The sequence below is a fragment of the Neomonachus schauinslandi genome, chromosome 1 (genome assembly GCF_002201575.2).
Source record: "Neomonachus schauinslandi chromosome 1, ASM220157v2, whole genome shotgun sequence".
NCBI lineage: Eukaryota > Metazoa > Chordata > Mammalia > Carnivora > Phocidae > Neomonachus > Neomonachus schauinslandi.
The window spans coordinates 129,715,789-129,743,711 of NC_058403.1; the positions used below are offsets into that span (position 1 = coordinate 129,715,789).

General features: G+C 36.6%; 1 protein-coding gene across 1 annotated transcript; it reads right to left on the reverse strand.

Moving 5' to 3' along the window:
• Positions 1 to 1,294: 1,294 nt before the first annotated feature.
• DAZL (deleted in azoospermia like) lies at positions 1,295 to 27,231 on the reverse strand. The gene is made up of 13 exons (XM_021678712.1): positions 27,203 to 27,231; positions 17,609 to 17,726; positions 16,883 to 17,059; positions 10,291 to 10,437; positions 9,925 to 10,016; positions 9,316 to 9,367; positions 8,824 to 8,887; positions 8,594 to 8,733; positions 7,113 to 7,184; positions 6,317 to 6,367; positions 5,136 to 5,249; positions 3,930 to 4,028; positions 1,295 to 1,348 (listed from the first exon to the last, which is right to left on the reverse strand). The coding sequence occupies exons 1-13, from the start codon at positions 27,229 to 27,231 to the stop codon at positions 1,295 to 1,297; spliced, it is 1,209 nt and encodes a 402-aa protein (XP_021534387.1).
• Between the last annotated feature and the right edge of the window lie 692 nt (positions 27,232 to 27,923).

Below are 27,923 nucleotides of genomic sequence, written 5' to 3' on the forward strand. Positions count from 1 at the left end.
TGCCACCTTTTCAAGGCTTAACCCTCAAACTGTTCATGTTGCTACTAATCTTCTTTACATCACCTATTCGAGGAGCAAACCTCCTGGAAGAATGGTGCTACAGGACTGGAAAATCAAGACTGTAGGGACAGCAAAGGGGCTCTAGTGCTCTAGTTGTCTGTCACAATTTACAACATCTAACAAGGAGACTAGCTAATCTAGAAATGATTGTTAACTCTGTCCTAGTATATTCTAGAGATATACTTGCAACATTAGTGGTTTTAAAACACCACAACTACTTTGACTCTTCTAAACATATTTTACTTTAAAAAAAGGAAATATAATAGGCTAACAAGCAAAAATAAAATCTATTTGCTCTTTAACAAATAACTAACATTTTAATGGTTTTATAAAAACAATTCCTTTCAGATACTCTGATTAACCTTTAAGTGACATAAAAAAAGTTTCAGGATTCTTTAATACCAGTATTTTGCACAATTTAAGATACAGCCATTGAGTTTAGCATTTCAAGGAAAAAAAATTAAGAGAAAAAAGGAGAATGGTAACTCACTGAAAAGCTTATGTACTTAGTTTGTTTTGAATTTTTTAAAAAAATTAGGCCCAGAATTTTAGTTATCCTAATTACCATCCCAATCAAATAGGATATCTATGTGTGGATTCTAGATAAAAGACAAGTACTTTGAACTAATAAACGTAAGACCCACTGATTGGACTGTTTGTTTAGAATCTCTTACTGGGTTTAGACAAGGAAGACTTCAATAAAGCTAACCAAATATTGAGTTCCACTGATTAAAAATACAGTTTTAAAAACTCTGCTTTTGTGGTAAATTTCGAGACAAATAAATGTAAAGAACAATACTGTAAATATTGTACTGTTCACAGATACTTGTTGGAGAAGTGAAATGCTTGAATTCAAACTATCAAAATTCTGACCTTTCAAAATAGGTTTTCTAATTTCCTGAAAATCAGCAATTGCTTTTAAACTCTTAAAATGTCAATTTCAATTAAAAAAAAAAATCCTTACAGATAAATCTTAAAGTTATTCCTTTCAGTCTCAATTCTTTTTTACTTTCAACTATATATTGAACACAGAACTAGTTTCTAAATAAACATCTAATGAAGAACAGTTTCAATGTAAAATAAAACTAGGCAATCTAATACACTTATGTAAGAAAGTCTGAGTGTGAGTTATCAAAATTCAGAATTAAATTTCTATAATAGTGAAAACTTTCAGTCTCTTCTTAATATTCAAAACCAGCAACTTCCCATGAGACTAGAAAGTTAGCAGAAAGGATCAAACAGATTTAAGCACTGCTCGACTTCTTCTAAAGTGATGTACTCTTTTATCCTAGAAAAGACAGAAACAGTCCTTTTTTACTTCATTGAAAATTCTGTATTGTCACTATGACCTAAGATAGTTGCAAAATACTTAAAGCATTTATTCTGGGTTTAAAAAAACTATAAATAACAAGAGAAAAGTGATCCTTTCTGGGAAACATTCCTGAACTTTAAGATAACAAATGTACCAATGACAAGTTTTATTCGACAATTTAAAAAGAAATCTCAGTAAACCCAGACACAGAGGACTTGGAGTCAGTGTCATTTCATGAAGATTCTTAATTAATGATTTGGCAGTGATGCCCCCAAAGACAGCTGGTGGAAAACATATGTAATATTTAAAAGTACGGTTTTTACTAACAGTGCATCTGGTAGAAATCACAGCTTGAGTACAGCATTCCACTTCAAACTGAAATGCTACACTTTTAGGTTAAAAAATAAAAATTTTGGCATATTTAAAGACATATACTTAATCTGTGATGAAGATATATCACTCTTTAGGAAATGGAGAGGTAAATAAAAAATATATGTAAAATTTCCTTTCACTTTATATTGCCTGCAGATGTGCAGAAATTAGGAAGTAAGGCCTTACAAAAAGGAATGGAGCTGAGTGAACTAGTAATAACACGATGGTATTTTCTTTTCTCTAAGAGCTTAACTGTGCCCTTTTCCTAGAGATTAAATTCAGTTGTCATATAAAGAAGAGTGGCTTCTGGAAATTTTGCAATCTGTCAACAGGATAATATCCTATTTAAAGCCCAGAAAAGTGGTCACAAACTCAAGTCAGGTAGGACGGGACAACAACAATACCATTTGGCTGATCAAAATAGGTCTAGATACCAGACAACTTCAGACTACCAACTTTTGACTCCTAGCCCAGAAGAACAGAAAACTGAAGGTTCAAAGTAAGGTTTTTGCCTAATACGAGGTGAAAACTCAAGTTTAGAGATTATTTTATGCTTTGCAAACTAATCATTTAAGTACTACCTATTTAACCTTCAGAACTTTGGGCAAGGTAGGCTGCCATACAATCCTAGTTCTTTCCTTTTAAATTATACTATGTATAATGAAATAATAAGAGATCAAATGTCAAAACTTTAAATGAATGCGTTTTACTTCCTGTTGAGAAGATGGTAAGAACTTAATGCTGTTATGGCTCTACTCTTCTGCATTAAATGGAAGTCCTTAGTATACCCTTTAAAAAGGCTGTAAGTTTCATCCTATGTCCGTTCATAGATAGAAAAAAGCTATTCCCCTTTCCCTGTTTTAAGACACAAAACAATGGTTAAAAACTTCCCTTTGAATATAAAATGCTGTAGTCATTTTGGAAAAATTCTAGCAATTTCTCAAAGGGTTAAACATAGTACTATTACTCAGCAATTCCATTCCTAGGTATACAAATAAAAGCATAGGTTCATAGAATAACTTGTCCATGTATGTTCACAGCATTACTCATCAGAGTTATAAAGTGGAAACAACCCAAATTGTCTATCAAGTAATCAATAAACAAAGGGTGGTATATCCATAAATAAAAAGAAATGAAGTACTGATACACACTGTAACATTGATGAACCTTAAAAACATTATGCTAAGTGAAAGAAGCCAGTCACAAAAGGTCACATATTATTCTATTTATATGAAGTGTCCAGAATAGGAAAATCTTTATTAAAAAAAAAGTAGGTTAGTAGTTCCCTAGGGGTAGAGGAATTGGGGGGAAATAAAGAGTGACCATTAATGGCTTAAGGGGTGATTAAAACATTCTAAAATTGATTGTGGTCGTGATTGCACAATTCTGTGAATACACTAAAAAATGGAATTTTTGTTTTAAATGGGCTTACTGTATGGTACGTGGATTACATCTCAATGAACCTGTTATAAAAAAAAAAAACAACTTTCCTTTGTACAATATTCCTCCCCCATTAGAGTGACTTAAAAGTCTACTGGCACTTTTCCCCACACAATTGCTCCCTTTGTGTCTCTGTGTTACATTTGGTAATTCTCTTAATATTTCACACTTTATCATTATTATTGTTATTTGTTACGGTGATCTGTGGTCAGTGATTCTGATTTGCTGAAAGCTCAGATGACAGTTTTTAGCAATAACGTATATTTTAATTAAGGTACGTATACTGTTTCTTTAGATATAATGCTATTGCACACTTCACAGACTACAGTACAGTGTAAACATAACTTTTATATGTACTGGGAAACAAAAAAATTCATTTAACTTAACTTTATTGCATATTCACCCTATTGCAGTGGAATGAAACTGAACCTGAGGTATCTCCAAGGTATGTTCTGCTTTGTGTACCTAAAATTTCCTCTTTTTCCATTTGGTCAAGCCAATATTCTCTTTCAACTCTCTTCTTTCACAACCTTTTCAATTATAAGCTTCTACTAAAGGTTTCTTCCCTAAGGACAAACTACACTATATCAAGGTTTGAGCAGCATAAAATAGCCAGGTAAAACTCACAGAGGTTCTGAGTTACAAATGCCAAGAGTTCAATTAAATGCTCTATGTAATCTCAAACGTACATACCACAGATAGCTGACAAATATGCTTTTTATCCTGTATACTATTCCTTTCATACCTTAAAGTAGTCATCTTGAGTAACAAGAGAGTTTCTCAGTCTGTTCTCTGGATTAAATAGACAAGATACCACAGTCTGTATGCTTCTGTCCACAGATTTCTTAAAGATAAAAAAAAGATTTTCAGTATTTTACTCACTTTAACAAGCTTTTTAAAGAAAGTTGAATACATGTACTTTTTTCTAAAGAATTCTTATGTAATCCATAAAATACTATGTATGTAATTCACAATATATTACCTTTTCATGTAATTCATTACACATCACTTAATATATAACTTTTTGTCAAATTTAAAAAATATTTTAGAATCTTAGTGATAGAGTACTGGTTATAAAGCTCAAGTTAGTAAAACCCTCAGGTATTTGCTTAAGGCTCTTTAATTTTCCTGTTAGATAAGAAACAGTGAACTTAAACATTCCAAGAAATACTATCCAAAATAAAACCTGATAATTATAACTATTCTAATCACTTAAATCAAGGAATTTTTTTTACTCTAAGTTGAGTAGTTCTCAACATTTTGTTCCACTGAGAAACACAAGGAAAATGTTCACACAATCCAATGGGAAACCTTCAATGTTATTATATACATTCCCATTACATCAACTACTGCCACATTCCCACCCACTCAAGAAAAACATAGGAGCACTGAAGAGAGCACTGTTAGTAAAGAAATTTGTTCTAATGATTAAAAAAGAAGAAGCAACTCCACTTATTTCAGTATTTCAGTTATCACTAGTGACTCCACCACTCTTGAGAGCTGCTACTATCTATAATGTTATGTAGAGAACACCATAACTGTATATTACTCTTTAGCTAAGTAAATGTTTAAACAGGTAAAAAAAAAAGATAGGTATAATTCATACTAATCTCTCTTTTGAAGAGAGGATTCTTAAAAAACCTACCTGTCTACTGTATTCCACCAATATGTTAATAGTTAATAAAGTATGGCTTTAAACACAATGAAAATATTAAGAGGGAAAACAACTACTGAATCAGAAACTATATGTAAACACTGAAAGCTTGGGAGTACCTGAAATTTCATCAACTTTTATAAAAACTGCCAAATTATTAGTCAGTTACTTAAGCTCTGTAATTTTTGGCTTCCATATTTAAATTTGAAAAAGGATGCTTGCATCTCAAAGGGCCATTATTAAAACTTCAAAAAGTTGTGAAAATATAAATATCAATGAACAAAATTAGATGTTTGCCTTTTGTGGGCCATTTCCTGAGGATGGAGTAGCTTCATGAACTGAACATTCACTTTGCAAAACTTCAGCTCCTGGATCAACTTCATTACAGTGGTAGTTAACAGCAGTGTAAGCCTACATTATGAAAAAGTATAATTAAAGAGATGTACATGAGATATATTTCTAAACAATCTATTCTTCAAAACAGGTGAGCTTATATTGAGCATTTAAAATGTGGATTGTGTTGAAGTTCAATTTACATTATTTCAGAAACTTTCAACTGAACAGCTAAAATGCACTAAGGCAGTCTTTTATTTGAAAAGTCTTCTAAACTTCAACAAAATCAGATTAGAAGGGCTCTAAGAAAAGAAACTCCAACATGTAGTAATAGAATGAGAATTTCCCAGTGCCTGAGAATTTTAACTCATATCATTCAAAGGTCCAATCCTGATAAAAGGTAAAGGCTCAAGAATTTCAGAGCTAACAGCCTCTTTTGTTTTATTTCTTATATAACAGTATTAACAGCGAAACATTTGCTTCTCTTCAACAGATTTTTTTATGGGTAGAAAACTAGAGACAGTTTCAGTACTAATTCCAAATTCATTGAATTGGAATTAGCATAGGTATTAATACTAGCTTTCTTGGACTATATGTAATTTAGCACCTGTTATATGCAGAGCAGCCACTGGCTTAAGTATGTAAGAACAATCTGAGAAATGAAAAGCACAGATTCTCACATGGAAGAATATACTTGGGTTGACAAGAAATTAATAAAACATAACGCATAATGTGAAAGGGAATTTAAAAATATGTCTAGGCATACATGAGATGGCAAAAGGCCAAGAAACATTTAATAGTTAAAATAAGAAAATATTTTAAAATAAGGAAAAGGAAGGGGTGCCTGGGTGTCTCAGTCCGTTAAATGTCCGACTCTTGATTTTGGCTCAAGTCATGATCTCGGGGTTGTGAGATTGAGGCCAGCATCTGGCTCTGCACTGGGCATGGAGCCTGCTTAAGTTTCTCTTTCCCTCTCCCTCTGCCCCTCCCCTCCATTCTCTCTCCCTCTCCATAAATAAATGAAGAAATAAATGAATAAATGAATGAATACATAAATATAATAAATACATATACATATATATATATACACATATATATGCATATATATATAAAAAAGGAAGTATATGTTTGGCTATTCACCTTACCTGGGGTATAACATAACTCCTTTGTTCTCCAGCAGGCCACTGTGGTGGCATCTTAAAAATAAAAAAATTGAGAAAGAGAGAGAGGCAGTAACAGTTAACCATTTCTATATATTTTCACAAATATGAAAGACAGACAATGTTGAGGTATTTATCAAGCTGGATTCTTGAACCTGTAGTAAAAGAAACATAATGGAAGAAAGAAGTAATTTATGTTTCTAATACCTGAGGGTTTGTTACTTTCATATATAAACCCTAACTTTTTCTCAATTTTCTGTGTTGGCTTTCAGGAAAAAAAAAATAGTTCTTTGAATTTATCACCATAGATAATGGTCATGGGTTACAGATATGGTCATATCTATGGTAGAAATTCAGAGAACTACTACCTTGTAGTAGTCAGCTAAAATAAACACTACCAAATATAATTGGATTTCAATGCTCTAAGAATTGAGTAATCATTTTATTTTGACCTATCCCACTAGAAAAACTCGTAAAAGTCAGTTGGGACATTTCAGCTATTTGACAGCAAGGATGGAAAAATATATGTTGAAATACAAAGGAGGAGCAAATCTTGTAAGACAGTACAAGAGAAAACTTTGTGTTAAGGATATTCCTGTCAAAATATTGTTCCTTTTTTTCTAAATTAAATTAAAGGTCCTAATTCTAGACTAATTCTAACTTTTTTTCCTTATTTTAAGCACACTCAACTAGTTTAAATGACAAACTATTAAAGAAATTTATATGAATAAAGGCCTCAATAATATTCCAAAGTAAATCATGTTGTTCCCTCTTAAATTACCTGATAATTATATACAGGCAGTTGATATCCAGTGATGACCTGAACAGGTGAACTTGGATAAGAAGGATATGCCTGAGAATAAAGTTTATAGAAAAAATGCATTAACAAGAAAAATTCTTGAAAATTAAGAAGTATTATTCCCAATACAACCAAAATATGAAAACAAAGAAATCTTATTTTTCTATACACAAATGCAGAATTCTATTGGAGTGATTGGCTTCATGAAGAAAAATTCTTTGTCAAATGTTAGTCTTTTGGGTAGGGAGGAGGAAAAGATAAATGAGGGAAGTGACTGACTTTGTCCATCTATGTTTATCTTACATGTATATTTATCCCCACTAAGAAGTTTCTTCCTTACTCTGGTGATAAAGCTCTATTAGAACAGATTTCCATGTTAAAGTTATATTAATATATCTGTTATTTCTTGGTTAAAACATTTTCAAGCAATTTTGTATTCCTTTGGGGTAATGTGTAGTCAGTGTGTAGTCCTCCTACATACTTTATGGCTCTTTCTGTATTTCATTTCTACAAGTTAAAGACCGTATTTAACCTAAAACTGAAAAAAAAAAAAAAAAACCCAATAGAATGCCTTATGTCTTTCAATAAATATTTATTGATTGAAATCCTCTATGTAATATATACATGAATAGACCCAAGTAAGTAATACCTCACAGTAAGTGTTAGGAACAAGTAGGGATTTTCTAACCATGTTTAAAGCAAGAAAAAAAAAATATACCCTACATTTCAGATAGATGGGAAATGTAAACAAATGAGAGACACTACAGAACTACTTCACTACTATTTCTCTTTTCCTACAAATAAAATGTCTTTTAAACTGAAAAAAGTAAAATAAAGAAAAAAATCACTGTTATTCAGCATCAATAGGAGATAAGTATTCCAAATCCCATTTCAAGTACTCAAGAAACCAGGACCAAATAAATTACATGTCAGAAACTCATAGAATTTACAAATATAGTTGTCTTCAGAAACCTATCCATTCTAGAACCAGAATATACCCAGAAGTCAGGAATCTGTATGAGAAGGCATCTGAAAATCACTGCAGATAAAGAATAACTAGAATTGCCAAACTTAGAAAATAAACCAGGCAAACACATAAGAAAAGCTGCCTTCAAATATTTTAGGAGTTCCCACGTGGCAGAGAAAATGGATGAATACGTTCTATGTGGCTACAGAGGTCAATTCTAAGATAAAGGTTTACAAACCATATAGAAACAGATTTTATCTTGGTATAAGAAACAAAACTAAGAACAAACAATTTCTAACAAAAGTAACAGATTTCCTTCCCATCACTCAAAATATTCAAACAGAGAGTATTATCACTTATTATGGAAATTCCACAATTTCTTATTTCACAGAGAGTAAAAACTGAGACTGGCTTATTTTCAAGGTACCCCCATCAATAAAATCTCCAATACCATTTAGAAAAAGAAAAAAGAAAGAACAATGTAGGTAATTCTTACCTGAACATACTGAGTTATAGGATTCATCATGGTTGGAGGCTGCATATAAGTTTCAGTGTTTGGATTACTCCACACACTCTGAAACTGTGGTGGAGGAGGAGGATTAAAAACCAAAGGACGAGGCTGCACATGATAAGCACCTTTTTAAAGAATAAAATGAAAACAAAGCCCACTTTTAGTTTTCTGAAAAGTTATACATGTCAAAAAGAACAACTCTTCTCTTTACTCACATAAATTTTGTTTCCTGATTGCAGGTCCCAGTTTCAGCTTTTTACCATGGAAATTTATCTGTGACTGAAAATAAAACAGTAACAAAACTAAAATCACTTTCAAAGTCTTTACTTTCAAGAATTTGGTAAACACCCCAGGTCTTCTAAAATTTCTACCATCAGAGAAGATCAATAGTTAACAACACACCCAATCAAAATTTATCAGCATGAAGCTATCTTAACCTCACCACTCAATTGTTGAACAGAGTCTTGGAATTTGATCGAAAACCTTTATACTCTGTCTGAAACCTTTCCTGTCTCTAGTTCATGAAGCCAGATGTCCAATTACAAATAAACAGGTCTGACAAGTTACATAAGATTACTCTAGATTTGGATTTCAAACAGGAAGTTTATTTCTATATTTTATACAAGGCTATATATATTCAGGACTCAAACAACACTAAACATCGCATCCTTAAGCTAACTAAGAGATTTTGCCATAAGATTACTTACTTCTACTATCTTCTGCACATCCACATCATTATAAAATGAAACAAATCCATAGCTAGAAAGACAGATAAATAATGTATAAAAATCACCAGCATAACAGTACAAAACTTCTAATATTCCATGAAATAACTGACAGAAGTGATAAAGAATGAAGAATATACTGAGATAAATATTTGTTAGATGTACATGATTGATCCTCTATAAATGTTACTGCTTTTTATTTTCTTCCCCTGATCTATGTCAGAATGTGTGAAGATTAATGTAGTGTGGGACATCATTTGTTAACAGAAAACTCGTATCCATGAACCTGAATTTATTATCTAACACGAGATGGTTAAAATTTAAGATACTGTATAATACATGAAGAAAACAACTCTTTGATAAAACTTACTAATCCACTTAAATAAATGAAGATGGGAAATATTTACATACACTGTGAAAATCACTGAACAGAAGAGTTGACAACAAACTGTTATCCTTTATATGAAAAAAAGGAACAAAACAACAACTTTATACAAGTGTAAGAACACAAATTTTGAATTCTTGTATGTTGCTCTATATAGATACTACAGCTCAGTTATTTTATCTTCATACTGAACGTGTTTTACTCACCCTTTGGACACACCAGTTCGATCCGTGATTATCTTCACTTCTTTTACTGAACCATATCTAGCAAAGAAACTTCTAATTTCGGTTTCATCCATCTATGGAGAAGAATTTGACTTTAAGAGTAAAAATTCAGCATTCAAAATTTTCAATTATACTATAAAGATCTGAAGATGTGGAAATATCTCCCCTAAGTATCCCCAAACCACCTGTAGTAGATCTTTGTCAAAGATACTTTCAGTCTCTATAGGTTAAACATAAAACCAATTCCAAACCTGCACGAAATTCCAAAAAACTTATGTTTACAACAAGGCCCAAACCCCATTATTCACTAAATTTTTTTTTTAAATAAATGAAATAGGAATACAATACCCTAACATCAATTCCACCAACAAAAACGGTGTTTGGCATGATTTTGCCTTCTGGTAAAACATAGCCTTGGCTGGTTGTAGCTGAGGAGGACTGAGTGCTGGCCTCTCTGGAGATGGTTGAGTTTGGAGTCTCAGGATTTGCAGCAGACTGTAATTTGTAAAGTAGGTATCATCACTAGACATTCAGGCAAAAACCATACATGATATGAAATAATCTTTGTATTTAAAATACAAAATCTTTTTTTTTTTTTTTAAAGATTTTATTTATTTGACAGAGAGACACAGTGAGAGAGGGAACACAAGCAGAGGGAGTGGGAGAGGGAGAAGCAGGCTTCCCGCTGAGCAGGGAGCCCGATGAGGGGCTCGATCCCAGGACCCCGGGATCATGACCTGAGCCGAAGGCAGACGCTTAACGACTGAGCCACCCAGGCGCCCCCAAAATCTTTTCATAAAAATTACTTTCATAGTAAATTGGCCAACAATACAGCTCAGTTCAGGATTAGGATTAAAAATAATCAGACTGGAGCACCTGCGTTGCCTAATCCGTTAAGGTCATGATCTCAGGGTCATGAGATGGAACCCCATGTCAGCTCCTTGCTGGGTGTGGAGCCTGCTTAAGATTCTCTCTCCCTCTCCCCCTTCCTAACCCCACTCTCTCTCTCAAAAATAATAAAATAAAATAAATAAAAATTAAAAAAATAAAAATAAGAATAGATCAGCCTGAGATTTTAACAAAAGACTATAGTACCTTCTTAAAACCAGTGTTGCTCATCATCTCTTACATAAAGTAGAATACTGACTTTATACTGAGTTTGTGAACTGGAAAGTTCAAATTTGTAAAAATAGTTATTAAAGTCATCCTGTTGTATGCCAGTAAGCAAATTTTCACCTTACTGAGTACCTTATTAAAAAGCATGGGAAATCTTTGAAAAATATAAATGAACTTTTAAAAAATCTGCATCAAAAACACACATCAAAGATTTAAACCAATTTGTTTTCCCTCCTCTTTCTACTCACCAAAATTAACATGGATTTTATAATTAAATACTCCATGTGTTAGTATGCATTTACTTTGGAAATGGTCATGAAAACATTATTTGCTCACGTATCATAGCTCCTGCTAAAAAAGGCTTATAATCTTTTCCTCTAGTGCTAAGGTGTTCAAAGCATCTTTTGAAATAACATTTTCTTCTTCAATAACACCAAATCAGTCCCACTGATAATTCTAATTTTCACAGTAGGCTGACAGAAATAAATGACAGTATATTTTCAAATAAAGAGACCCACACATGAAACTCATTATTTTTCTGGATTCTGATTCAGAACTCTAACTTTAGTCTTTCCATACTAATATTAATATAAATTTTTCTGAAGCAAAATTTTCTGGTAATATATATGTTGGAAAAGTAGTATAGCAGAATGAAACAAAAATTGATTTAGTCAGGAGATCTAGATTCATGTCCCTTACTAGGTTATAAGCCACACTTAGCAGCTGTTTATATCTGGGAAAATTGCCTTGAGAATGAAGTGAGATAACATCTGCGAATTCATTTTGTAAAATATAATGTGGTATGCCAAAATAAGTTAGTGTCCTGTTACTTGAATTTGTTTTCAATAGGTTAAAAAGCTTCTTTCCTGGTTTTACCATTTATTTATTTTGTAGATGCTTTATTAATTAACAACTCATTTCAACTGGAACTTCAAAGAACTATGAAGTTATTTGGAGTTCATTTATGAAGTGCCTATTGATTGTAAGAGGGAAATACAAAAGGCTGCAAGAGAGATAAACCTATTATACTTCCTCTCATGGAGAAAAACAAGGTCAAAAAAACCAACTGATACATATTTTTTAAAAGGCAAGCACAGTAATTTTTATAGAAATTAGTAACAATACTAAAGTAGGTAGAATTTCTATTTTGTTAGATGCTAGAAGTTACTGGTAAATATAAGATTCTACAAATTGTCATACTAATTAGAGAGGAAATCAAAACTGTCCAATCACCAAATGTTTTGGTTTTTCTCTATTAATTTGTGCACATACAATTGACCCTTGAAAACATGGATTTGAATTGTACAGGTCCACTTATTCACAGATATTTTTAAAAAAATACAGTACAGTACGGTAAATGCATTTTTCTCTTCCTTATAATTTTCTTAATGATATTTTTTCTCTAATTTTATTGTAAAAATATGGTATATAATCCATATAACATGCAAATTGTGTTTATCAATGGTTTATGTTATCAGTAAGGCTTCCGGTCAATAGCAGGCTACTAGTACCTAAGTTTTGAGGGAGTCAAAAGTTATATGCCGACTTTTGAGTTTGTGTGGAGGGAGGGTGGGTCAGTGTTCCTAATCCCTGCATTGTTCAAGAGTCAACTGTATTTACTTTTATGTGTTTCTATTTGGGTACTTCCTAATTCTCTTCTGTAACTATAGTATAGTAGTATTTCAATACAATGAAATAGTACGAAAACCTCTTTCTAAAGTTTTTGATTTTAGTTTTCTAATTTTAGTTTTTTCCACGTGGGACTATATCACATAAGCCACATATCTTGAACTATTGAAACGTGACTAGATTTCGCTTCACTATAAACAACTTACCAATCCTTTTCAGTTAGCTCTTCCAAAAGTTCAAAACAAATAAAACAAAACAGTGGTTCTGAAATTCTTAAAGACTTTCTTTTCTCCTTCTCAATTTCCCCTTCATCTGTGGATGAACTTTGGGTAGCTTTCTATTTGACAAACTATTTAGTATTATCTGTGCGTGAATGACAATGGATGAATGTATTTTAATTTGGAGGTGTATAACATCAGGCCAGAAAACTGTGCCAGATTATAAGGGATTATAATAATGTATTATCTCTCAACCAGGGGAGATTTTGTGGTCCAAGGACATTTTTGGTTGTCACAACTAAGGGGTACTCCTTATATCTGGTGGTAGAGGCCAAGGATACAGGAAACATCCTATAAACATCCTACAAGCTGCAAAAGCAGCTTCCCACAACAAATTACCTGTCCCAAAATGTGAATAGTCATGGTTGAGAAACCCTGTGAGAGTGTGTCCAGAAATGAAAAGCAAAGTTGTAATTCTCATATCTGATTTACAGAAGTAAAATGGATACTTGAGACACTAAGCAATAATTTGGGGGGGGTAGGGGAGAAGGCCATTACATATTATAGGACGTTTGGTTTGGGATTGCTTTATTCAAATTCAGTTTGGTTAACTGAGAAATTAAATGTAATAGTCATCAAATCATATTACTCAAATTCAGTTTGGTTAACTGAGAAATTAAATGTAATACTCATCAAATCATTTTACTTGTGTCTCAACATCTTAAGGCCCTATCCTGTCTTAGTCCTCAGCCAGCAGGTGGCACTCAAAGCTAACAAAGTAAGCAAAGTACTCCATTTTAACAAGACTGATCAGGGATTTTTAAGCTTTTACTATGTGTATATTTACATACAATTATAATTTATATATACAACATCCACAACCAATAAGCAACCTTTAATACTTTTAAACTATTGCCAAAAATACTCCACAAATAAATGCTTAGGTTAAAGGAAAATTTTGGTGTTAAAGTATTCATCTTAACTATCAATAGTATACAGAAAATAAATTTAAGGTAAATTTAACATAATAAGTAATTATTTCTCTTAATTATACCTTCAAGTGAGTTGGTGGGTTTTGAGATGAGTAATGCTAGGATATTAGGTGGGGGGGGGAACTTGGGGAGGCCGTCATATACATAATTCTCATCACTGCTATTTTTTTTTTTTTAAGATTTTATTTATTTATTTGAGAGAGAGAGAATGAGAGAGAGCACATGAGAGGGGGGAGGGTCAGAGGGAGAAGCAGACTCCCCGCTGAGCAGGGAGCCTGATGCGGGACTCGATCCAGGGACTCCAGGATCATGACCTGAGCCGAAGGCAGTCGCTTAACCAACTGAGCCACCCAGGCGCCCTCATCACTGCTATTTACAGTAATATATTCCCTGTTATGCTTGGATAACGAAATGACAAAAATAACTAAAAGCTGAAAAAAGCCTGTATCATTACTAAAGCTCCTGGGCTGTCAGCTAAAATTATTTCATTCAACTACTGTATCTATATGCAAGGCAAACTAAGATCTATCTTTAAATGACTACAGAAAAGGTCTAATTTGTAGTTATCAGAATTCTATCCACAGAAGAAGCAGCTAATAAAGAGAAAACCTAAAAGGAAATAGGAAATGAAAATCAGAATAAAACCTCATAAGTAAATCCAAGAGTGGACCCTTGGGGGGGGAAATCCAAACAATAAATGAAGCTAAGCAAGAAAAAGGGCAAGAAAGCAAAAATATACATTTGTCTTGAAAAAGGTGATATAACCACAGATTATAAGAGAATGCTATGTAAAAACTCTCTGGAAGTAAATTTGGAAATCTTGATGAAATGGCCAACTTTCTAGAAAAATGGCAATTTTAAAAAACAATCTTAAGAAAGAATACTTGATTCTTAGCTCAGTTTCACTGGGAGTTTTTTCAAACTGTAAACAGATTATTTGTGCATGTGTAGGTGTGTGTATGGGGAGAGCACCAAGACAGAAACAATGGTAGATAAAAGAGTGTAGGAGAAAGAAAATTCAGGGGTGCCTGGCTAACTTAGTCGGTGGAGTTCCTGACTCTTGATCTTGGGGTTGTGAGTTTGAGCTCCACGTTGGGTGTAGAGATCACTTTAAATAAACAAAAAACTTAAAAAAAAAAATTCAGTCACTTTAATTGAAAAAAATTCCAGAGAAAAGAGGGGAGAAGAGTATTATTCATTTTACAAAATGAACACCTAAATAACAAAACCTTATCAAAATGGTCCACCTCTGTCCCTAACACAGAGATGCAAAATTCCAGCAGTATATAAAAAACATACAATTAAGAACAGTTTATATTGAAAATTCAAGGATGGTTCATTCTTAGGAAATCTATTACAGTAATTCACCAATGAAAGAGCATTTTATAAAATATAGCGTTCATTTTTTAATTTTTAGAAACCTACGTAAAAAGGAAGAATCTTCTCGATGTAATTTTAAGCTAACATTGGATTTAAAATGAAACAGCCATTTCCACTGAAATCAGGAAATAAAGGCAACTCTTTATCACCACTGTAAATGACAAAGAATTAATAGTTCTTATAAATCCTTAGAAGAAAGATAAACATCCAAATATAAAGGTGCATTCAGAATTTATAAAAAGAAATTTTGAAAGCTAATGACTTGAACTTCATTAACGGTCAAAAAAAAAAAAAGCACATCAAGACGTATTTTCCAGCTATCAGATTGGCAACTTTAAAAAGTATAACAACTCTCACTGGAAAGAGTGTGGAGAAGAGATCACTCTACATATATTGGGAATACATACTAGTACCTGTTCCATTAAGAGTAACTTGGAAAGATAAAATTTTAAAATTGTTATAAAATGGGCATAATCCTTTCACCCAGTTGTTTCCACTCCTGGCTATTAATTTCAAGGAACTAATGGAATAAGCATGCCAAAACATTTGCACAAATATACTTACTACAGTATTGTTTCATACAGAAAAAGTATTCATTATAAGGGAATTTGATAAAAATAAGTAATAATATAATCTTATAGTCTTAACATTACACATTTGAAATCATTTAAAATTTATCTTTGAGGGCGCCTGGGTGGCTCAGTTGGTTAAGCGACTGCCTTCGGCTCAGGTCATGATCCTGGAGTCCCGGGATCGAGTCCCGCATCGGGCTCCCTGCTCCGCAGGGAGTCTGCTTCTCCCTCTGACCCTCCCCCCTCTCATGCTCTCTGTCTCTCATTCTCTCTGTCTCAAATAAATAAATAAAATCTTTAAAAAATAAAATAAAATTTATCTTTGAAATAAGGTCCAATACATTAGGTGAAGAATATAGGATATAAAATAAAATAGTATTATGTGGCATGGTACAAATAAATTTACCTATCTACATGCAATACATGCATAAAAACAATCTGGAAGGGCATAACTTGACCAGTAGTTAGGGGTGCTGGGACGGACTTGTTTTCTTACAGTTATTACTTTCAAAAGAGTTAATAAGCTGTAATAAGTTATAATCAGGAAAAAAAAAAAGGTATTAGCATCCCCCTTTCCTATAAAAATATAGAGCAAAAAAATACTAGAATTTTTTTATAGTAACTCAGTGATAATTAAGTAATTAGTAACATGGATAACGACATAACACAAATAATTATTACAGAATAATACGTATACATTTTCATTTTAGTATTTATATATAGGAATATAAACTACATAAATTCCCTCCCTTTAGCTCTGAAATTGGAAAATAATGATCATACTATAAATCCACACAGTATATAATACATCTGTGAGGTAAAGTTTGGTCAAAAGTGTTCAGAGTTGCATCTCGTGGTGAAATCAACTCTACATTTACCCAAATCACATAAACGTACGCCCCAAAGAGCAAGTATTACTGTATGTACGTTATGTTGAAATTCCTGGTTTATCTGGAGGGAAAAAAGAGTCCCCCTCGAGCACAAAACTTGTCAACTGCTCAGGTCTGCGGTCCCGCAGCACAGGCGGGCCGACCTCGTGCGGAAACGATGGCGTCGGGCGAGTTTTCCGCCTATAGTCGCCGCACGAGGGAGCCCTCAGCGCCAGGTCAGGCACGAGGGGCCGCCACCGAGGCTCTCCAGTCCCCGCCCGCCGCCCGGTTCCCCGCGTGAGCGCACCGCCCCCAACACCCCCCCCCAGTCCACCCCCACCCTACCCGTGGGCCGGGAAGGAGCTTCTAGCCAAGGAAACTCCTCAGAGAGACAGCGCCAGCGGGCGTTCGGGAGGTGGCAGCCCGACGCCATCTCGCGGAGGACGCGCCGCCTCCTCTCCACACGGTAAGCGCGGGAAGGGAGGCCTGTGGGGTGGGGGTGGGGCGGGCGCGCGGTGTCCCTCCCCCCGCCCCGGTCCCCGAGTCCCGGCGGCCCACTCCGCGGGCTGCCCCCACAGCCCAGGCGGCGCCGGCGGGAGGCAGGCGGGGCGGCATGAAGGCCGCGGCCCTGCACGTGGTCGGCGGGCGGCACAGCGAGTCCTCAGGGCCGCACCCACCGCGACACCCGCGGGCATCCCGCCCCTCCTCCACCCCCCTGGGCCGCCTCGCTCTCCTCTCTCAGGCCTTGTCTGTGGTGCACCCAGGAATAGGGAAGCGGGGTGACCCCCGCTTTCTGCCCCCCCTCCTGCGCCGCGCTAGAAAAGCCGAGTTTCCGCCACCCGGGAGGACCCAACCTGGCGTGTGCCCTTCAGGCCTTCTCCTCAACTCACCATGATGGCGGCAGCTAGCAGTTCCCGCTGATGGGGCTCGAGGAGGAGCGGAGGCTGCGCTTCTGGCACCACTCTTGGGGCTGCTGTTGGCTCTGCTCGTGGCGCTGCCTGGCTTCGACTGGGCAAAGGGATAAAAGTCAGAGGACTGAGGAAAATCAAAGGCGAGCGGCGAGGCCGAGGAGCTCTAAGAGCGGAGTGGCGAGGCTGAGGGGCGCTGGCGAACTGAGGCGTGGCCTGCGGGGCTCCCGGAGGTGGCTCCTGCGCCGGGTACCGGGGCTCGTGGTAGACGCCTCAGCCAATGGGCGGCAGCCCCCCGCCCCCTGCGGGGGGGGTTTGGGGGGGACGTCGGCTCCCTGATCGGGGGTGTGCAGGGGGTGCGCGTGGGCCGGCACTCCGCGGCCAGGGAAGTACCGCCGTGAGACAGACAGACTGATAGACCTTCCCCCAGCGCCCCCGACACAGATGTCACCCCGAAAATGCCTTTGAGGCACACTTGAAATAAGTATGCATCTTTAAATATATGTTAAAATTTTAAAAAGTTTTAATGCGTCTAGGCTCTAGTTTCAAAATGGCGCCCTGAACGCATAGGATTAGGCCGATCACGATTATTCTATCATCGCCCCCAAAATCAATTAAATGCCTACAGAAAGAGAAAATAGAACCAAGTCTATAAACAACAGGGAAGGAGACCGCAAAAGTCCACAAACTTGAGCGCTTTTCTGCCAGGTTTGAGGTAGATGGAGTTGGATTGTACGAAACACCAGATAGGGCAGACCAAGTTGGTTAGTGTTCAGGGCGTTCACTAGTTACAAGAAACATGTTGATGGTATTTAGTGACTACAACCAGGTACCGCAGATACAGAATTCAAGAAAACAGGCAAACATTTCTTCCCTCAGGGAGTTTAAATTGCAAGGGCGAGAGTTTATTTTCTAGGCCTTACAGGAAGAAACCAGGCCTGCTTAGAGAATTCTAGAACATTCTCAAGGTCTGAGAAACAAGGCCTAGAGCAAGGGTGAGCTGTAGGGCAGTTGGTGGAGCAAATCACACACGTTTGGGAACCACTCCAGTATTCTTTACTCACAGGATAACCCCCTATGACTTTAATGCTCTAATTTCACTTTGGTACCGATGAAAAGCATTAAAATGTTACTTTGTAAGCTGGAATAGTGGTGGACTTCTGTAACCTGAACTCTTTCTCACTACCAACACCTAGCATTACTGAATAAAATAATAACTAACCTTATTTTTAATATTCAGCCAAACCTATAGGAAATGAAGGAAAATCTGAAGATGCCAGAAATTAAACTGAAAACCAGAGTAGTTACTTCTTAAACGGATTCTTCTCTAGCCCTAGGTGTGGGGGCTGGGGTGTAAGATGACCAATCAGCTAGTTTGCCCTGGACTCTCCTGGTTTTAGCACTGAAAAAACCCCCAAGTCCCATAGAACCAGGTCCCAGGCAAACCAGGATAGTTGGTAATCCTAAGTGTGGGCAAGATGTTGTTAGTCTCTAACTTGAGGCCAAGAAGTATATGGGCAGGAGATAAGGATTTGAAGTAGCTCAAGGTGGGAGCTGGAACCCAGTACACTACAGAAAGCCATTGTCCCTGAATGACATCATCCTCAGGAAAAGGATAGATTAGGGAAAATATAAAACACCAAGTAGATAACCAGATGAGGAAGTTTGTCCCATTTCTGGATGAAAATAAAAATTATTTAACTTTGATGAAATTTTGAAAACCTATTGCCTGCATTTCATAAGAGTTTGGAGTATAACTGTTAGCACTTACATGTCGTTAGAATCTCAAAACCTAGAAATTGATTCCCCAACCCCTTCTTCCTTCCCAAAAAGATCTCAGACAAGGGATCTGGAATGCCTTGCAGAAACAGACATAAAACCAACCTGGAAGGATGTTTCCATAAAAGGTTCAACAGGATACTTGTAAGAAAGGACCGTTTAAGAAACACTCACAATGAAAAATATCAAAACAGTATTTACTTAGAGCAATACACTCTATATAGATTTTAAGGTGATTCTACTATTTTAATATGTAAACTTAAAGTCTAAAACTAATGTCTTTACTCACTTTGAATAATTCAAAGCTCTTAGGATGTTTTAACTCTGCACAACCCCTTCAAATTTATAAACTGTTGTTATTATTCATTACTTTAGTTCTATCCTCTTTTCCTTCTATAAATTAGACATCATGTTTTTTAGATCCACCAACATTTGTAAAAATGTTTTGCTTACCATTTCTTTGCATATCTCAGATCTTTCTGGATTCTTTTCCTTGTGCCTAAAGTAAATTCTATAGAATTTCCTTTAATGAGAGTGTGATGTGGTTAAGTGCTCAGATTTTTTCCCCACCTGAAATACTTTTCTTTTGCTCCTGATTGTTGAAGATAATTCTACTGGATATATAATTCTAGGTTTACAGTTGTCTTTTTTCTCATAGTATTGAACATATTATTCTATCATCTTCTAGTTTCTGTTGCTACCGAGGTATCTGTTAATATAATCCTGGTTAAGATCTATTTTGCTTTGGTGTTCTAAAAAGTTCACAATGATGTCACTATGGCAGTTTGAAAATTTTCTTCTGCTTAGGAGTTTTTTTGGCTTTGTGGGTTTGTGGATGAGCTTTCAACAAGTCTAAAAAATTTCACCTGGGGGCACCTGGGTGGCTCAGTTAAGTGTCGCCTTTGGCTCAGGTCATGATCACAGGGTCCTGGGATCAAGCCCCACGTCAGGCTCCCTGCTTGATGGGGAATCTGCTTCTCCCTCTCCCTGCCCCCTGCTTGTGCTTTCTCTCACACGAGCTCTCTCTCTCTCTCAAATAAACAAAATAAATAATAAAACCTTAAAAATTTTTTTTCACCCATTTTCTTATCAAAGATTAACTGGTTAAAGAATTTAACCTATTTTCCATTCTTCTAGTTTTCAATTCTTAGTTATTTTTGTCTAGATTATGACTTTTTCAAATGTTGGTGGTAGTTCCTTGAAACCTTATAAAATCTTTACTTAATAGAAAAAAATTTTTATTTAAGATCAGTAGCCATGTCAGTTTATTAAGATTGGTAGCATAATTCATATAAATTCAGAAATAAATCTCTATATTGCTTCCTTATCCTCCAAGGACTGGAAGAGAAGGGAGAGGAAAAAAGGCTGATTTTAACTCCTCCACCAGGTCTTTTGTGTTCCTAAAGCCTGGGATTTTTAATAGAAGGCTTATAAGTAGTATAAGCACTCTCAAACTTCATTCATTTACACACCATTTTCAAGATTTTTATTGTATCTGCTCTGAATCTCTATATCATTATTTACCTAATTTTAGAAAAATGACTCATTGTCCTAAGCAGTAGTATTTATGAAATCACATTTATTGTGTTAGTTACTTTTTTTTTTTAGCAATTCACATCAAAATATTCACTCTTTGTCCACGGATCACTTCAGATTGCACTCTTCCAGAGTAACAGGTTACATACATACTTTTGGAAAGGGCTGGACTAGGAGAACTCTTTTAATCTTTGGATATGCAAAATTAGGTCCAAGGAACTAAGGGGTGGAGTGTCAAATTGTTCTGCATAATAAACGAGAGTAATTGAATTTGAAGGGAAAACCAAGCAAGGCTGGAAAAGTGGAAATTTCACAACTTGGAAAAAAGAGATAACCTTGAAAAGTGACAAGAAGTTGAAGCCTGAAGTGAAGGATCCAATCTGAGTACATTGTAATCATCTGAAGGCTTTTAAAAGTTTATATTCCCAGGCCTTATCCCAGACCAATTAAATCAGCTAAGGGTGAGACCTGGACATCAATATTTTTTTTTTAAAGTGTTTCTCAAGTTACTCCAATATGCAACTAAATTTGAAAATCTTTGCTATAGAGCGTTGCTACTCAAAGTGTGGTCCTCAGACCAGCAGCTTTGCATCACCTGAGTGCTATGGAATCTCAGGCCCCACCTTAGATTTACTGAATCAGAAGCTGCATTTCAACAAGATCTCCAGGTGGTTCACAAACACATGAAAGTTCAGGAAGCACTGGCATAGAGAATAGAGAACATTTGCAATAAACAACTTGCCTCGGTGGATTTGAGAATCCTTCACATTTGGGGGAAAGACTGCTGTCCCAGCCTCTCTTGCATCTAGACCTGGGCGTGTGACCTACACCACCCCAATGAAATGCACCTGCCCTAAATTTTGAATAGGGGACTAATGATGCCACAAAGCAGGGACTACAGAGAATAAATACATTCTGGAGAAGGGTGGCAACAGCAGCAGCCACCATGGCATCAGTTAGAGCTGCGCGGTCTCCTCTTGTCAGTGTGCAAGCTGGGATGTAACTCACTGCCCAGCAGGGACAGCTGAAGCTTCTTCACTGGACCAAATTCCACAGCATGATTTTGTGTGTCCCTTCAGGAGACACAAACTTCCAACCTGGGTCTTCAGTCCTCTATGAGATTCCTTTCCTGCTTAATTCAGCCAAAATTTCTGTGGCTATTCCTTGTCACAAAGAACCTTGACTGAAATTGGCGATGAATGAAGTCAGCCAAAGTACTTTTTTTTTTTTAAGATTTTCTTTATTTATTTGACAGAGACACAGCGAGAGAGGGAACACAAGCAGGGGGAGTGGCTTTAAGAAGAGAGTTAAGAGGTAAAAAATTTATGAATCTTTGCTCTGTGACTTGGTAACATAACGCCACTCTATTGTTTCTAACCTTCCTTTAGTAAGATTCTACTACATACACCAAAGCTTTGTGCCAGTGGGGTTTTGTGAGGGATATCAACGAAGGGGTCTCTTTTCCCTCTCTATAGCAACATGGTATAGCCAGGGAATGCATGCTGGGCAGTACGGCAATCCACAAATGAAGTAATTCAGCAAGAACAGAAGCTTGGCACCAGAAGTGACCTGGAAAAGCATAAATCATAATCTCAGAATTCCCAGAGAGATAGGAAGAGACATTGTGCTATTCCCACTGTATGTAGGCTGAGTCTGAGCCAATTCCATTTAAATCTCAAGGTATGGTGCCTCAGCTTCTATTGGGCTTGTATTCACATGGCCCAGCATAGCAACATACATCACCGTTCACTTGTGCATACTTGCAGAGATGTCTGTCCACTGAGCAATGTTACTTAAGCCCGGCTTCTTCCCCTTTAACCCTAGTATCTGCATAAGAGTTTATTCATTCAACAGTTAATCTCTTAGGCAGGTTGCCTGAATTTTGGGGTTGGTCTGAACCAAGCTGACCTAATCTTCACAATGGCTTCATAAGACCTGCCTAAATATATAACTGTGAAAAGTGATTGACTTACTAAGTAAGTAACAACAATGACAGTAATTACTGATACTGATAGGGTGTTTTCTATGTACCAGGTACTATTCTAACCATTTTACTTCTATTAGTTCACCTAATCTTTTTTTTCCAAGATTTTATTTATTTATTTGTCAGAGAGAGAGAGTGCACAAGCAGGGAGAGCTGCAGGCAGAGGGAGAAGCAGGCTCCCCCCTGAGCAAAGAGCCCAATGCAGGACTCGATCCCAGGACCCCGGGATCAGGACCTGAGCAGAAGGTAGACACTTAACTGACTGAGCCACCCAGGAGTCCCAGTTCATCTAATCTTTAGGTACTATTAGGTACTATTATTCTAATTTTATAGAGAAGGGAGCAGAGGCACAAAGAGGTCAGATAATTTGCTCTGGATCACATAGGTGATAAATATCAGAGTAATGCTTTTAAACCAGTTAGCCTTCTGAATGTGAGTTCTTTTTTTTTTTCTTCTAATGTTTTATTTATTTATTTGATAGAGAGCACAAGTGGGGTGAGGGGGGTGGGCAGAAGAAGGAGAGGGGGAAGCAGACTCCCTGCCCAACAGGGAGCCCGATACAGGGCTTGATCCTAGGACCTGGAGATCATGACCTGAGCCAAAGGCAGATGCTTAACTGACTGAGCCACCCAGGTGCCCCCTGAATGTGAGTTATTAACTATTATGCTATATTAGCAAACTTCATGGTGGAAGAAAGCTAATATAGTGGGACAAAGTTATGTATTAAATTCCAGGTTTCTATGAGAGTGGCCAAATAAAGAGGGAGGCTGTGTGAGTCTTTTCCCATTAAAAAAAAATTTTTTTAGTCATTTCTGATATATGTACTTTGCTATATCTACGTTAATAAAGATCAGGATCAGAACTTCAGACCTTCCGTCAAAACGAAGCAAAAACCCAAATCAACACCTAAACCAGTCTACACCAGTGAATTGCTCCAACACAGCCCTTGAGGAGGCTACCCACTTAACAAAAAAGAAATTTCCTTCTGAATTTTGCCTGTTAGAGAATCTCTTAGTCCTTTTCTCAAGTGTTGGAATCAAATCTAACATGTCTGACAACCTCATCTCCAGCCCTGGCCTACACCACTGGCTTCCTACTCACACATATATCCTCCCAGTCACTTTGAAACTGATCTTCTGAGTCAAGAGGCATCACTGAGCAGACTTTTGTAGATCAGGGAAGCAGAAGCTGTTTAACACTTGCGGAGGCGCAGGGAGAAAAAGCTGGTAGAACTTACCCATATTCCTTTACTCACCCCTAGTCACTGTCAGCTCCATTTCCATAGTTTTATTCTTTGTGTTTAAATTTTTTCCTTTCCTTACCCACTTTTGAGAATACATGTGTATGTTTCCTTTCTTAAAAAACATAAAAGCGCTAAACATAAGGTTTAAGTCACCTTTTGACCACCAACTCTGTATCCCAGATCCCTTCCCAGAGGTAACCACTGCTGGTAGTTTGGTATGAATCCTTTCAGACCTTTTTCTAGGCATTCCCTCTTGTGTACTTATATAAAATATTTGGTGTTTGTACTTACAGAAAGTACTTGTACTAATAGAAAACATGTAGTTCTTTTAGTATACCTGTAGAAAATGTATACTTATGCTATATATTTGTACTTAGAGTACATATATATTTAGAATATATAATGTTTTGTTGTATGTTTTTAACACAAAGAGTATCATACCATATGCATCTTATAACCTGATTTTTTTTCCCTTTAACAACAGACTTCTTTTTTTTTTTTTTTAAAGATTTTATTTATTTGACACAGAGAGACATAGCAAGAGAGGGAACCCAAGCAGGGGGAGTGGGAGAGGGAGAAGCAGGCTTCCCGCTGAGCAGGGAGCCCCATGCGGGGCTCGATCCCAGGATCCTGGGATCATGACCTGAGCCGAAGGCAGACGCTCAACGACTGAGCCACCCAGGCGCCCCTAACAACAGACTTCTAATATGTGTATTGATCTACCTAATTCTTTTTTTTTTTAAAGATTTTATTTATTTATTTGACAGAGAGATAGCGAGAGCAGGAACACAAGCAGGGGGAGTGGGAGAGGGAGAAGCAGGCTTCTGGCCGAGCAGGGAGCCCCATGTGGGACTCGATCCCAGGACCCTGGGATCATGACCTGAGCCGAAGGCAGATGCTTAACGACTGAGCCACCCAGGCGCCCTACCTAATTCTTTTTAACTCTGGCATAATTTTACATGATGTGGATATATCATAGTTCTTTAGCCATTCCCTCGTCAATGGACATTTAGGTTATTTTCATTTTTTCATTGTTACGAATAACATGCAACAAACCTGTCTAACTGGAGCCACATGAGTCTTTTTCTGCAGTGAACACCAAGAAGTATAACTCCTGGGTTATGGGATATGCACATTTCGAATTTTAATGGATCCCATGAAACTGCCCTTTAAAGTGCTGTGCCAATATATATCAATTTACAGCTGTGACTAAGAGTCCCATTTGTCTATTCACCTGCCAATATTGATATTATCACACTTTAATTGCCACCCTGATGGGCAAGAAATGGCATCTGTTTTCATTTTACTTTGCATTTCCCTGATCGCTTGTAGAGTTGAGCCTCTTTCTACTCTTTGTTGACTGTTCAGGTTCCTCTGTGAATGGTCTGTTCTAGCCTTTAGCCATTTTTCTTCTGGGTTGTTTGTTTTTTTCTTACTGTTTTGTGGGAGTCTGTCTTCTTTCTTTTCCTCCTTGGACTCTCGGGCAAAGAAAGGGTGCAGCGGTATTGGTGCCTCCTTGAAGTTCTAGTCCAATGTAATGAACTAGAGTTACATTCACTTCCCAGAATTTCTTTCCCCAAACTGTTGAGACGTAAGCCACAAACAAAGAGAGAAAAGGAAATGTCTGGTGTAAACACCAACCGTTGACTCTCGATGCCTTTGCATATCACCTCTTTCCTGGACATCCTAAACAAACCAGATAAGAGCTCTTATTTAAATCAGTCTGTCCCTTATTTTCAAAGAACATTTTTTAGGATCTCAAGGAATTGCCGAAGAGAGGAAGAGCTGTTAGGGGTGTGATTTCTACTGAGCTTTTCTATATGTTGCGTTTTCGTTAGGCAATGAGACAGTCTCAAAGAAATCTGCTGAGGGCAACAATGTGCTGAGGTCCAACAACTTTGAAAGTTCTGTTTTTGCCCCTGGTCCCCTCAGTTTAGAGTGAGAATATCTGTAGAGAAAAGAAATGAGATGTTAGGTGAATAAATACAACATTCACAGGGCTAGCATGTAGAGCTTAGTAGGTAAGGCTCTGAAAATAACTTCATTAACAAACATAAATTAATCTTTGATCACCCTAAAAAGGAGAAGCTAACATGTTTCCTTTTCCCCACCAAGAATTTTTCCTGTGTCCTTTGTGGAATTGACTGAAAGAAAAAAAAATCTGTCCATAATTTCAGAACCACTATGGCTTCCCTTTTGGCAAATGCTTTGTTTTGTGTAGCTGCAGCTAGCATTTCAGCCAGCTTGGACAAGAAAAAGGGAGTGAGAGGACAGAAGAATAGAACATAACTTGAAGAAAATCACAGAGGAAAGAAAGAAAAGACACATGAAAAGAAGAGAATACATATATACTTAAAAAAAAAGAAAAGAAAAAGAAAAATAGTTAAAGGAAACGTTCTTCTGTCATTTCCCATATCTGGTCAGTCATCAAGTTCTTTGTTTTCCTTTAAATTATCACTTTCTTTTAGACCATAGCAGGTAACCTGGTTAAGAAAAAAAATCAGATCATGCTCTCTTTGTTTTGTGCTTGGATAATTCCAATAGCTATATGACTAGAATCCATGCCAACTAAATCTCCATCAACTACTGTCAATATTTTGCTTTTTGCTTTGCTCACAAACCTTCCAGTGTTCCCTAGTTCCAGCTTTATCATATTAAATTTAACCTTTTCAGCCTGGCTCTTCGAACCCTTTAATATATCACCTCACCCTACATAGCCCTAATCTGACTGTCTCATCAACATTCCCTTCATTCTGCCTTCTGTATTCCTTCCATTTAGAATGCTCTTCCAGCCTTGCTTTTCCTCTCTGAATTCTACCTATTCTTGAAGGTCTAGTCAAGTTTCTCCTTCTCTGTGAAATTTTCTGTCTACTCCACCTTTATCTTCTTCTCTCATGACTATTTCAGTGTCCAAAGTATGTAATGTACAATTTTGGATGGCAATAACTGTGAAATTGGAGGAGTATAGCAAGCCCTTGGATTTGCATTTGTTTTGCATTGTCTCTAGCACTTAGACACTAGACAAGCTACTCACCTTCTATGAAGCTCCACTTTCTTGTCCATGAAAGGGAGATAATACTGTTTTACCGTAGAGGATCAGTGGAAGGATAGAATAGATGAAAGGATAGGTATGTGGTACTTAACACCATGCCTGGGCCCTACAAACCTATACCAGGTATGCCAGTAATTTCCTTCCTGTCGTCATATCCCTTTCTGAAAGAACCTACTTCTATCACAGCCCCAGAAGAGATACCTAGCTTTTTGGATACAGGGAACAGAATACCTGATTAAAAGTGATTAAATTAATACTTATTTAAAATATATATATTAAAATGAACTCTAGATGTTAGCAGTTCCAGCATTAGTTCTGAGGCTCAGTGATATCAGGGCTCTGAATTAGCACCTCTGGAATTCTTTGGTTTGTTCCATAAGGCATGACTTATCCTCAGAGTCAAGAGTATGGAAGAAAGGAAGGGATTCTCTTTTATCTCTCTTTTATTTGAGAGGAAAATCTTTTCTAATAGGCTTCTTTTTATATCTCACTGGACAGAACTATGTGATGTATCCACTTCCAGCTCAAAAGGAGTCTGGATAAATACATATCTGGCAAAAGGGAAATGCAATTTTATATATATATATATCTATATATGTAATAATATATATATTTAAGATTTTATTTATTTACTTGAGAGAGAGAATACACAAGCAGGGGCAGAGGGACAGGAAGAGGGAGAAGTAGACTCCACTGCTGAGCA

What these genes read in the sequence shown, in the direction of transcription:
- DAZL (XM_021678712.1), bottom strand. Translation starts at nt 27,231, where the DNA reads ATGGACAAGAAAGTGGAGCTTCATAGAAG. An exon ending in AAAGTGGAGCTTCATAGAAG is followed by an intron (nt 17,727 to 27,202) that starts GTGAGTAGCTTG and finishes CCCTTTGCCCAG; the next exon opens with TCGAAGCCAGGCAGCGCCAC. An exon ending in CGCCATCGTTTCCGCACGAG is followed by an intron (nt 10,438 to 16,882) that starts GTCGGCCCGCCT and finishes TACAAATTACAG; the next exon opens with TCTGCTGCAAATCCTGAGAC.